Raw genomic sequence first — 14,279 nt, 5'->3', positions numbered from 1 at the left:
AATGTTTCCTCTAATGCTGTATTTTTTTTATTCTTTTCCTTATTTCTTTCTTTCTTTTAGTTAAATGAATGTAAGTTCATCCTTTTCCAAGTAATTTTGGAACATTATGTGTTTTTTCTTCTTCTTTGTTTGATTTTTTGTTTTTATTCTTGTTAAGAAACTTGAGAAGGTAAAACAAAAAGGAAAAGATGAATAAGAAATAAAGAAGAAGAAGATTGTAATGATGATTAAAAAAAAAGTAGCAGAAGATGAAGAGGAGGAAGAGAAAATGTTCTAAATTATGCAGAACTTATCAGAATAAAACTACACCCAAAATTTCTTAAAATACACCCAAATATCTTCGTGTTACACCAAAATATCTTCGTTTTACACCCAAATTTGGTGCAAATACAGAAATGAGTTATGCTACGTGTACACTAAAATTAGCCACCAAAGTCAGCCACCAGTATAAAATACATACTGGAATACAAATATACATTGAAAATAAATTAAACCACACATGTATTTATACACAAATACATTGGTGGTTGATTTTAGTAGCTGATTTTAGTGTACAAATAGCATTTTTGTACAGAAAAATGTTTCCTCTAATGCTACATTTTTTTCTTCTGAATTGAACCACACCTCAGCCACTTGATTGGATTCAAAACAATAAAAGGAGGAGAAGACTTGTAAAGACTTGTATGAGAAAAATGCTTGTATGTGGAGAACAAACTGCTCATCAATACCATAGAGGGGCTGCAAAATACACCAAAAATACACCATATTAAAACAAGCATAAACTATAGAATGCAAATAGAACTATAAAACCATCATAAAAAATAACAAAAATCAGATTCATGAATTATCATTAAACAGAAACTAAAACAATTCAACTAAAAGAATAAAACAATTCACCCTCAATGAGATGAAAAGTCATAAACTGTAAATACACCCAAACTTTCCTAAAATACACACAAATATTCCTGATTTACACCCGAACATTTGATATAAAATGCAAAAAATTCATCAGAACTAGTACATTAGATTCAATTCAAACAAGGAATAATAAACAGCAAATTTCACAGATAAGATTCATGCATTATTTAACTACACAATTATAAACTACTAACTGGATTCAAATTCAAATTCAATTATTAACTGGAATTAAACCACACCTCAGGAACTTCATTGGATTCAAATTCAAAATCCATTTCGCTCTGGTTCAGTTGATAATCTGAAGTTGAATCATCCATTATCTTCAAAACGATTTCAGAGCTTAATTTCAGAAACAACTTGAAAACGAGAAAAACGAAGAAAGAGAACAGAGAGAGAAACTTACGTAAACGGCAAAGGAGAAGGGAGAGAGAAACGCACGAAAGAGATCGAAGAGAGAAGACAAGAAAATGCAAAAGGAATTCAAAAAAGGAAACGAAATCCTTTCGAAAAAGAAAGTTATATATTTACGCGTTGATTGATTGAAAAAACTGTTAAGGAGGTGCGTAAAACATACATGGCATAAGAGGCGCGTTTTAGGAATTAAGGATTTTCAAAACTTGTATAACTTGTATAGTGAAAAAGCTTGTATGTGGAGATTAATCTTTTGCAAAAAATGTCTACGTATATTAGATAATAGATATTAATTATCAAATAAGTCACTATGTTGGATAACTAATTCCAGAATAATCAAATTACTACAGTAGAATAATTATACTTGTAATAAACGAATATATATCGTAATTGATTGGCAGTTAATGTTTTATATATCCAGAGTACCCTTGTTATTTCTGTTCGGGGTGACGGATGCATTGTGTGACAGGAAATTGAAGTGTAGTAACAAAATTGAAGAGCAGTAATAAACTTTCAGTTATTCTCAATACATGTAGTACTACATCACTAACTAAATTAATTATCCTAATATTTGGAAAACCTATAAATACAATATTATTATAATTGTTACAACTTACAAATATCTTGATCTATATACATGACTATCTATCTCTTTATTTGTAATTCGTGTATACAATATTCACTAGTTAATTTCATTGTGATCATGTGTGCACAAAAAGCACATGAAGGCAATCAATCAATAACATGAAATGGCTGAATTTTATACCAATTTTCCACAGTTCACTACGCAGTTAAACGTTGTTAGAGTATTCAGGCGACTCTACTGGGAGTTCTGTTGGAGGGGACCTGCACAAAAATTATATTATGGATATATTCATAATCATTGTATAATTTAAGAAGCATATATAATTATAAAATTATATATAACAAACAAACAAAATAAACCAATACTATATGTCAGCAAGATTATTTCCAGAATCATCCAAAAATCACGTGTCACCACATTTGAAAATAGAATCTTTTCCAAATTTTCTTGTATCATGCCCTTTGTATCTTTCAGATTTTGTGAATAGTAATAGCAAATTCTAACGAGAAGATACAAGAAAATCTGAAAAAGATCCTCTATTTTTAAATGCGGCGCTTTTGAATGTTCTTGTTGGCATATGGTATTGGTTTATTTCGATGATTTGTTAATAAAAGTGGTATAACAAAAAAAAATTATGTTTTTTGTTTTTAATATTTATATTTTTTTTTAAATATTTCTAATGTTTATTTTTATTCACGTTTGTTTTTAATATTTTTTTTTTATCAAAATTAATTTTATTGTTAACATTTTCGATAGAGTTAACCTTTAAGAATAATTTTGACATAAATTAAAAATATTAAGAATAAAATTGAATAAATTGAACACGTTAAAAATAAAATTGAATAAAATAATTAAATGCTAAAAATAGATATTTTCAAGATATTAGAGCAAAAAAATATATTTTATCAAAAAAAAAAAATTGAGTGTGATTTTAATGGATGTGCATATTGTTGGTACTTACATGTAAGGTGGCTGCTCTTGTTGCATGGTGACTGAAGGGGAGTTCTCCATTATTGATGAAAGTTTTCCAACAGCCTCTCCAACAGACAAGAAGAGGTAGTCTTCTCTAATGAAGCTGTCAGATTCATCTGCCTTTGTCAGCTTTTCTATCACTTCAGCAAGAGGATTCACCAATGCTAGCTGTTTTACATCACAACATCTTAATTAGTCAAGGGAGACCAAAAAAATAGTTGAAAATTTATTTTATTTAATATTTATTAATTTTAATAATAATTAACAAATATAAATAAGATACATTTTATTTGTTTTTAATTAATTTTTTTTGTTATTAAATATTTTTGTAGTTATTTATTTTTTTATTATTAGATATTTTTGTAGTTATCTATTTTAAATTCATAAATCTATTTAATAGTTGAGAAAAGTATCTATCACCTTTTTTAGTTTGAATGTTAAGTCAATATTTTGAGAATATACAAGAAATGTTAGAGAACTATTAAAATTTATTTTTTTATTATTAATTATTAGTCAATTAATTTTTAAAAATGTAAGTTAAAGTATGTTGTTGGATTACTAAATTAAAGAAATTGAGTTAATGATTTAAAATAATGGTAAAAAATAATAAATTTTAATGATCTTTTAATATTTTTCTATTAAAAATAATATATTGTATAAATTAATGTCTCTAAAATTTAATTTTTAAATCTATTTTTCAATAAAAAATCAAATTGGTTCAATGTTTCACTTGTTTTACCATTTTTTTTTATTATTCTCAACTGGATTTTATAGCGAAGTGGATCGATCAGTTGAGCTTCTTTAATTTATTATCCCAACTAAACTGACCGATCATATTTAATTTTCTCACAACCATAGTTTAAATATTTCATATACAAAAGAATAGAGATATACAAAAATTACACATAAAAAAGTACTAAATGAATAAGTTTTTTTTAAACATATGTCAAACAGGTTACTTATTTTTTTCATCTGTTTTTCTTAATCTGATGAATCTAATAACATAGACATTTTTTAAAGTCAACACAAAATTTTGGAAAATAATACAAAAATTCTATATGAATAACAAACAATATAAAAGAGAAGGAAAAAAAAACTTGTTGAAAGAGAAAAAAAAGAGAAAAGGAGAAGCAGCAAAAAAAAAAAAAAAAACATAATTGAAAACTTAATTAAAAAAACTTATTTATTTGGCATTATTCCTATATATAAGATAGAAAAGCTATAATTTTGTCCTTAATTTTCGTTTTCTAACTTCATAATAGATAAAATTCAGACAATTTTTTTATTTATTATTTTTCTTTTTGGAGAAAATTAAAAGTCAACATATGTCATCTGGTTTATATCTATCTCCTCCCAAACAACGTGTCTTTTATCAAACATGTCCATCCAAAGGGGTGTGAAGATATGTGATATATACCATTATGTCATGAGTAAAAAAAAAAAAAAATAGTGGCTAAATTAATTAGAGTAAACACCTAACTCGATATTTATCTATTTTTGCGAAAGACAAAGCGATTTTTATCCAAAAAATAAACATTTTGACTTTTAACTTTTTTATTTTGGGACAATACGATCCCTCAATTAAAAAATTTATGAAATAATAACAAAAATTAGTTCTGTGGGAATTTTATTTGTATTTTGTGGGGGTTTTAAACCTTCACAAACTATTATAATAAATTTGTTTTTGAAAAGTTTCTTCATCAATGTTGGTTAAGTGAAAAAAACCATTGATGAAAATGATGCTGCAAAAACCAACTTGGATTGATCGAGTAGTTAGCTCACACATCCGTTTAAACAAGTGTCGGGAGTTTGAATCTTGTCTTGTGTATGCAGCAATCCATTGGCCAGCGACAGAGCATTAAATGGAGCTCAGATTCGTGACGGATTAGTCCTTGACCTGTCAGGTTGAGAGATACCGTGGACAACCAAAAAATGTTGCCGCAAAAAAAAAATAATTATAGTACAAATATCTTTTAAAAGAAAAAAATAACATCGAATAAGAAATAAAAGAAGAGAACTTGAATGTTGATAATATAGGTATTGGTGATGATGATAGTAGAAGAGATAATAATAATGATAAAGCAATAAAAGTCATAGAAGTAGGAGTGATAATAATGAAGATGAAGAAGGTAGTGGTAGTAATTGGTTAAATTGTTGTAAAGAATTTTGTGGAGGTTCAAAACTCCCACAAAATACAAATAAAACTCCCCATAAAACTAATTTTTGTTATTATTTAACGGATTTTTTAATAAAAGGATCGTATTGTTCCAAAATAAAAAGGTTGAGGATCGAAGTGTCTTTTTTTTTTTTTTTTTTTTTTACAGAAATCGCTTTGTCTTTCGTGAAAATGAACAAGAACCGGATTAAATGTTTACTCAATTAATTGTTTGTATAAAATATATGTTAAAATATATATTAAAAATAAATTAAATAATATATATAAATGAGAATATGTATGAGTGAGTTAGCATTATTCATGCCTTAATATGCTTGGTTTCCAATGCTGATTTCAGCTCTTGAAAAAGTGAGACTCCGCTTGTATCTATGTTGCTCACAGCTGAAAATCTCAAAACATCTTGTCGTTATTACTGCGTAGTATTATGATCCGCATGCAAGAAGTAAAGTTTGATAAAATTACAAACAGATATTATATATAGTTATTCACAATAATAATGTAACTACCTGACATCTCCAATATCACAAACCGAAAAACTGAGTTATCCTTCATGCTTTCTTCTTCTTCTTCAATCCATCGCAAAGTCCTAGAATAAATGTGAACAATTGATCAATAGAAAGAAAATTAACGAATAAATGCTCAAATTGATCGTGAAATTTCACCAATGAGTTAAATTGATGATCCATCAAATTTTTATATTAAATCAAATTGGTATTAACCAATAGCGTCTTTAATTAGACCATTTTTTTCTCCATGTCATTTTTTATCTATACTGAAGATAATCAAATGTTATGAAGACAAATAAAAGGTTAGAAACTAATTTGATTCCATCAAAATTTAGGTAACTAGTTTAACTACTTGCAGTGAAATTTGCCGAGGTCAATTTGATTTACTTGAAAATAATATAATAATTTAGTGAGCGATAAAAAGACGTAAAGTTGAAATTAGAGTAAATATTTAATTTAGTCTTTGTCCATTTTCACGAAAGATAAAGTAATTTTTGTAAAAAAAAAAAGGACACTTTGACACTCAATCTTTTTATTTTGGGACAATACGATCCTTTCATTAAAAAATTCATTAAATAATAACAAGAAATAATTTTGTAGAGATTTTATTCACATTTGTTGAGGTTTTAAACTCTCACAAATTATTAATAAGTTTGTTTTTGAAAAATTCCTACACCAATAATAGTAGTTAAGTGGAGAAAAACTATTTATAAAAATGATGTTGCAAGAAAAAAAATAATTACAGTATGAATATCTTTTATTTAAAAGGAAAAAATAACATCCAATAAAAAATGAAAAAAGAAAACATTAATGTTGATAATATCGATATTTGTGATGATGACGGTTGAGGAGATAACAATGATGATAAAATATGATTACATAATAAAAATAATAAAGATAGAAGTGATAACAATGAGGATGAAAAAGGTGGTAATAGCAGTGGTCATAATTGGTTATATTACTGAAAAGAATTTTGTGAAGGTTTAAAATTTCTACAAAATATAAATAAAACTTTTACAAAATTAATTTTTATTATTATTTAATAATTTTTTTAACAAAAAAATTATATTTTCCTAAAATAAAAAGGTTGAAGATTAAAGTGTTTTTTTTTTTTATTAAAATCGCTTTATCTTTCATAAAAATGTACAGAACTATATTAGATATTTACTCGTTGAAATTAAATTAAACCAACCTTTGTTGGAGATAGGTGATGTTGGCAAAATTGATGGGAGCTTCTATGCTTAAAATGAGAAAACCAGGAATTCTTGTAGCTTGATTATAATGGTGAAGATCTCGATACAATCTTGTCCCTGGTATGTTCCCCAACATTACTGTTTTTGGTCTTGTAATTTGCAATAGGATCCTTAAGATTGATAAACCAACCTGATATCATCACCATGATCAGCATTTCCTCTGGTCAATCATAATGATGAATCAAACAACTTTCACATAATTTGATTTTTCTTTTCAAATACTCAACCTCCAAGAAGGGTGCTACTATAATAAGGCTTCTTAAATTTCTTGGGACCTTAGTTTTTTTGAAAAAAGAAATGCAATTTATCCTTGAACTTTGTTTATGTATAGTTTATTTTTTTTAAAATGCACAATTTAAATCCTAAAAAAATGTTTTTTATTATGTATTTTATTAACATAATTATTTTAAGAAGTAAAGTTGAAAGAAAACTAACTCTTCAAAATCAAATCATACATTTTAAAAAAGTTTAAACTTTAAATCACGCTTTTTATTCATTTAGGTTTTTATTGTACCAATATGGCAATATGTATTAATTAATTATTATATCAAAACAATACCAAAAAGATATTCAAAAATTTTATTTATACACTAAAAATCAGTTATCAAATTATTTATTATGTACATATTTTATTTAACTTATTTTCAATCTGTATTTTAGTATACAGAAAGTTTTAAGTGACCAATAAATTTTAGCATACCAAATTATCTTTAACAAATAAATGTTATTAATTTATATGTATAAATTTTGATAAATATAAATACAAACTTCTATAACCATGGATATAAATTATTATTAAAAAAAGTCTAGCGAGCCAGCAACTTTATTAAATTCTGACCAGTATGTAATCAGCAAAACAAAAATGAGTAATTTCACACTATTGGATAAAATCTTACATCATTAAAAATATCATTAATGACTATTTAATGGCTACAAATCACGAAAATTGTTGGTCCCTAGCATTCCTCTTACTATTATTAGATAAAGAGGAGTGTTAGGGGACAGCAATTTTTGTGATTTGTAGCCATCAAATAGCCATCAATGATGATTTTAATAGTGTGAGATTGGTGTGAGATTTTATCCAATGACTCACTTTTTTTGCTGGTTACATGGGTGATCAGAATTTAATAAAGTTGCTGGCCCTAAACTTTTCCTTAAATAAATATTGACCTAAAATATCAATATTTGTTAGTTATATAATATTATTATTTTAACATATATTTCATAGCGTGTCTATATACTATAGATGTGAATCAAAATTTAGAGGATATGATGAATGTGGAAACTTACAGCAAGAGCTAGGCCATACTCAACTGAGATAAAAATGACACCGAAGAATGCAGTCAACATGACAACGAAATCGAATTTGTCAATCTTCCAAATACGGTAAGCAGCAGGTATATCAACAAAGCCAATGACTGCTGTTACTATGATTGCACCCAACACCACATGCGGTGTGTAGTGCAATAATGGCATCAGAAACAAGAGTGTCACCAACACTGCCACCGACATAACTATGTTCGACATCGCTGTTTTTGCCCCTGCGTTGTGGTTCACAGCCGTCCTAGAGAATGATCCTGAAATAGTCATGACCACAGATATAACTAGATGGTTTAATCTGTTACTGAACTATTTAACATACATAATATATGTCTACGTTAATTATCATTTTTACTTAATTAGAGACCATACTATATAATACCTGTTGAAGCAAAACATGATGTGGTGGATCCTATTACATTCATCAACCCAATAGCTATCATTTCCTTATTACCATCCACTTTGTATTTTCTTATAGCTGCAAATGTCCTTCCAACTGCAATAGATTCCTGTTTCAAAAAATTATTATCTACCATTAATCTATCCTATATCTATACTTCAATATTTATACTATACTATATAATGACAATATGAAAAAAATTGGTATCTAACATTTTTTTAAATATTTTTTATTAGATAAATTCTATTCAGCTCTTTTTAAAATAAAAGATAAGTTATTTTTTGTGATATGTTTCATAATTATTAGATAAAATAAATTGACTTATTACAGTTAATATTATCTCTTAATTTAATCTAAATTATGATAATTTAACTAGCTAATTAATCAAAATATAATTTTTTTTGCAATTTATAAAAATTATATTTTGTAATTTTACCTGCACAATAAAAAATTACAAAAAATAAAAAATAAAAAAAATTTTGATACTTTTTTGAGACTTTTTTAAAAGTCATTAAAGATTCTATTTGTATCATTCTATTTTAAAATTAAGAAAAGATATTACTGCACTCTTTGTACTAAATGATTTATCGTTCAATATTATTAACTAATTTTTTTATGTGTTCATATTTATCAATCACTCTTCATATTCATATTCACTTTTCACCAAGCACCTACCATATATACAAAAAGAAAGTTGATCATCATTGTCTCCTTTTCTTTTTTTTATTATATGTACATATAATTCCTTTTCTCTCTAGAGAATTTTAAAACATTTTGATGTTTAGTAATTTTTATAATTTACAAAAGAAATTAGATCATGCTTAATTGATTAATTAGGTAATCAAAATTTAGATTAAATTAAAAGTTAAAGTGAATGATAATAAGCTAACTAATTTTATTCAATAATTATTGAATATGTTATAAGGGATATGTAACTTATCTTTTATTTTAAAGAGGGTTAGACAGAATTCATCTTTTTATTATATAATTTTAAAAAAAATATTATCTACAAAATTTAAACTAAAGACCTTTAAGTAGAATTATATAAACTATTTATCATCTCAACAACTAATTTAATTTTTAATATTTTTTACACATTTAATATATAAAAGAGTGAATCAGTACACTAGTTACTATAATCCAAGTTAAGGAAAAAAAATCCTAACATATATAAGTTGTAAACTTACAGTGAGGGATAAAATACCAACAATGATCCCAGTTTTAATGGCCAGTCCTAAATGAGTTGCTTCGAAATACAACATCTTTACTGAAGGAGGATTTACTCCTTCTGGAAGCTTTCCAATCTACCAATACATATAAATATATACATACATTTGTTTAGTAATATAATTACTACATTACATACATATGGTAATCATGAATTTATATTGCATCATACTTACAACAAGAATGGCAGGATGTTTACCCCTAATTGCAAAAAGTATGGCAGTTGACGTTATTACTGACAGAAGAGGAGCTCCAGCTGAGACCCAGAAATATTTTGGCTTCTTTAAGCTCTGAATTTACAAGTACGTTAATTATCAATATAAGAAGTCCAAAAATATTACATATACAATAAAAATTAACCACTATATATTTATATATAAATACATATTTTATTTAGCCAATATATATTTTATATGTGACTGATTTAATGGTTGATTTTAGTGTACATATGACATTTATTTACAAAATTCTAAACCTTAAATTATAAGTCTTTAACAAAAAAATTCTTCTAGCTAATGTTGGCTAATTAAAAGTTAGTTCCTTATATATTTTCTCATATATATATATATATATATAGTTACATACAAATTGCCTTGCTAGTAGTAGTAGAATCAAGAACCCAGCGCCCATTACTATTGTTTGCCAAGACCACTGCAGAGAACCCAAAATTAAAGATGAAATAGAATAGGATTCATGTGTGAGAAAATTGAAATAATAATGATATATAATATTAGAGGGAGTTATATATATGTTAATTAACCTCGTGAATATTGCTAAAAACAGAACTCAATACATCAACGATGGTCATCTTTTTGGTGAAATGTGTGATTCCAAGAAGACTTTTAAGCTGCTGCAGAGATACAATTACAGCAACTCCAGCCATGAATCCGACAAGTATGGCCTTTGATAGAAAGTCAATGATAAATCCAAGCCTGCAATCGTTTGTTATAATAGTCCATCAGATTTTATTTAGCCACCTACTCCAAATTACTAGCTGTTAAATGATGAGTGTCACATTTAAATATCTTTATGATATTGTTAACAAAATTTAAGTTAATAAGAAGAAGTATATAAATATTTATATTTTTAAAATATTCTCTCATGTAAGAATTTTTTTTGAGTTTGGATAAATGTATATAGACTTTTTTTTGTTTTATGTTAAATTTTTTTTTTCTCTTTTTTCTTTTGAAATTTAAAAAGAATTGAACATTAGATTTTAGGTTATAAAAATTCTGATCATATTATAAAATTATTTTTTTTAAAAATTTAAGCCAATAACAAAAGATATATGGATGATTATATTCTTAATAAATATTATTCCTAAAAAGTCACCATAACGACAAAAAAGATCTTAAATTTTTTTTTTTTTTTATTGTTAGATGATAAATTATAAAGTTTAATTTTAGTATGTATTTTTAAAATATAACTAAACAAATTAATCAAACTTTAAACCCAAATATCTTCATAAAAAAAATTAACATCTTATTAATACTTAGGTGACATTTAAATAAATGATATCATATTCCAACAAATGTTATATTTGAATCTTCTACCGTAAACATGATACATTGATACCCCTACTCTACAGCTAGGAATTGAGAAAGGAAGAAAAGTGAAAGATATGTTAACCTTAGAATACCAAGAGCTGCCTGAAAGACACCAGCAAAAAGAGTGGAAGTAAAAGCAAGCTGAAGAAAGAGTTGAGGTTGTGATGTGGCAGACACTCCTTGCGTAAGCATGGATCTTAACACAAGAGAAGTAATAGCTGCTGGACCAATTGCAAGGTCCTTTGAGCTTCCAAGAACAGCATACACAAGTGGGGGAACAAAACTAGAATCTGAAATAAAACATGCAAAACCAACCTATGTTATATTCTCAACTAAATTGAATAGCCCAAACTTCCTAACACATTCATACTTGTCATTTTACCGTGTAAATGGTGTGCGTTAATTTTTTATTTTTTAAAGAAAAGTTTCTCCTCCCTGTAACAATATATATAATTCTATTTTATAGTTGGGTGTATATAGCTTTAATAATTGGATTTAATTTTAATGCACCACTAAAAAAATAGTTTATACGTGTATTCAATAATTATATATGAGCAATGTTATATAACTAAAAAATATTATTATTTTTTGTTAATACATTAACAGTTATAATTTGTACATATATTTACAAAGATATTATACATAAGATGCATATAGTTTATATTTATATTTATTAGAATTTTATATACATGATTTAATATAATATATTCAATTTTTTAGAATTTATAAATATAAATTAATAAAATTTATTTATTAAAAATAATTTAATATTTAGACTAATCAAATAATAACCAAAATTACTAAAATTATTGGCCTCTAAGAATTTCTCATTACATATTGATACATTAATAAAAAAGAAAAAACTATTTGTTCATGCTTGTATGGTAAACTTTCAATGATCTTCAAAACGTGAAATTAATTATATTAGACGATGATTTTATATAATATTTATGTCATTAATGCTTAAAATTATATTCCTAATAATTTTTAATGTGTTCTGAAACTTTTAAGTTATAATTATTTAATTATAAACCCAAGAAATATATATGCACTCACAAAGTCCAAAACTTGGAGGTAAACCTGCAAGCTTAGCATAACTAATCCCCTGATAAAAAAAAAACATCATTGAAGGATAATTAATAAATCAATCATGCTACTACGTATATATTAAAAATCAATTACTAAATTAATTATCGATATAAAATATAAGTAAAATTAAAAAATATATATTAAAAATAAGTTAATAATAATATATATTTATACATAAATATATAATTTTTAATTTAATAGATAATTTTTAGTGTGTACATAATATTTTTGTTAATAAATTTTATAGACAAAATTAAAAGTAAAAGTAATTAAGAATAATAAATTAATGAGTAACTAATTAACCTGAGGGATTGAAAGGCTAGCAATGGTGATACCAGAAATAATGTCAGATTTAAAGAGTTTGAGGCTATATTGAGGGAGCCATTGAAGAATAGGGAACACATACTGAGCAGCAAGGACTATTTTTGTACCAAATGGTTGACCCTTGAATTGTCTCATTGGATCATCAGGGAACAAAGTTTCCTTCAATTTGACCTTGAACTTCTGTAGGCTGCTCTTATGAGGTGGTGCCACAACTGGCGGGTACTGCACGTCCATTCTCACTTCTTCCATGCAATTATTATTATTATTATTAATACTACTACTGCTGCTAGGCTCCATGAAATTATGTTACTATTATTCTACTACTTCTAATTTGACTTGAACATCCTTCTTCAAGCTACCTCATCAATCATGTCACCTTGGATCCCTGTATATATAATGAAGCAAATCACATACATCATTGGAAGGACAACAGTGCAAGAGCGTAACAACCATTAATAATACATAATAATTAAAAAATTATTATATGTATATTAATAAATAATTATTAAATTAGTTATTATGTATTTAAAAATATATATTATTTAATTTATTTTTAATATATATTTTATATTTTATATAAATTAATAATTAATTTTTGTATGTACATATAACATGATCACTTATATTTATATAAAAATAAGAGTGTGTCTCATTGGCTACTTACTCTTTTATGAGTATATGCCTGAAAAAATAAATTAAAATAGTTTTTAAACTAGTGTACAAGCAAAACTTAATTACTTATTACATTCGCTAATTTATGATGATTACTACCAATAACTATATATGAGCATCTTTTCTCTAGTTTATTTTTTTTTTCTGATACTATTTTTTAGTTCAACAATAAATAACTAATTTTCGCAAATTTAATTTTATTTAAGAATTTGTTGGCTAATGAATTACATAGATAAAAGAAGGAATTCGAATTCTAACGCTTATTTAAGTGGATGAGTGAGTTGATCACTCGACCAATCAAGTTAGTTAAATATTTAGACGATTGAAAAATTTTTGGAGAAGGAGACTAAAAATTTTATAATATTTTAATATTTTATATTTAAAATATGTTCATTTCAATTAATTAATTCTAACTTTACACAAATTAAATTAGAATTTTATTCTTATTTTAGTCTTCTTCCACTTTATATCTGAAACTTATTTCAGTTTTTATCTTTCAATCTCAGTTTCTATCTCTCTTCCAAACACTACTTTAAACTCTTAAATAGAGCTCAAATACCAGACAAAAAGATAGCTTGAGAAACAAAAAATAATGAGCATCTAAATATTTAAACTACTTAATTTTATAATTATCATATATAATACACATTAAAAATAAATTTAACAAATATATATTAATACACAAGTAATTTAACGATTTATTTTTTGTGTCTACGTAATATTTTTGAGTTACAAATTTATTGATACGCAAATACAGGCAAATGGTACATGGACATAGACCACACCATATAAATACCGTGCATGACAAGCATGTTCAAGATTTGGACTCACCACCATCGTTGCGTCTCTTAATTCTCATAGTCTTCGTCAAAATTAAA

At 25.7% G+C, this 14,279-nt stretch overlaps 1 protein-coding gene across 1 annotated transcript; it reads right to left on the bottom strand.

Annotated features, from left to right (window-relative positions):
- Nucleotides 1-2,120: 2,120 nt before the first annotated feature.
- Nucleotides 2,121-13,026, bottom strand: LOC107636391 (putative sulfate transporter 3.3). Its single transcript, XM_016339907.2, has 14 exons — nucleotides 12,709-13,026; nucleotides 12,373-12,421; nucleotides 11,399-11,606; nucleotides 10,530-10,701; nucleotides 10,355-10,420; nucleotides 9,946-10,059; nucleotides 9,730-9,846; nucleotides 8,525-8,651; nucleotides 8,113-8,399; nucleotides 6,762-6,952; nucleotides 5,570-5,649; nucleotides 5,368-5,444; nucleotides 2,877-3,055; nucleotides 2,121-2,175 (listed from the first exon to the last, which is right to left on the bottom strand). The coding sequence occupies exons 1-14, from the start codon at nucleotides 13,024-13,026 to the stop codon at nucleotides 2,121-2,123; spliced, it is 2,040 nt and encodes a 679-aa protein (XP_016195393.1).
- Nucleotides 13,027-14,279: the final 1,253 nt, after the last annotated feature.

Source organism: Arachis ipaensis, chromosome B4 (assembly GCF_059453495.1).
Source record: "Arachis ipaensis isolate K30076 ecotype BB chromosome B4, ASM5945349v1, whole genome shotgun sequence".
Taxonomy (NCBI): Eukaryota; Viridiplantae; Streptophyta; class Magnoliopsida; order Fabales; family Fabaceae; genus Arachis; species Arachis ipaensis.
The sequence above is the reverse complement of the archived record's forward strand: the minus strand, read 5'-3'. Positions and strand labels throughout refer to the sequence as shown.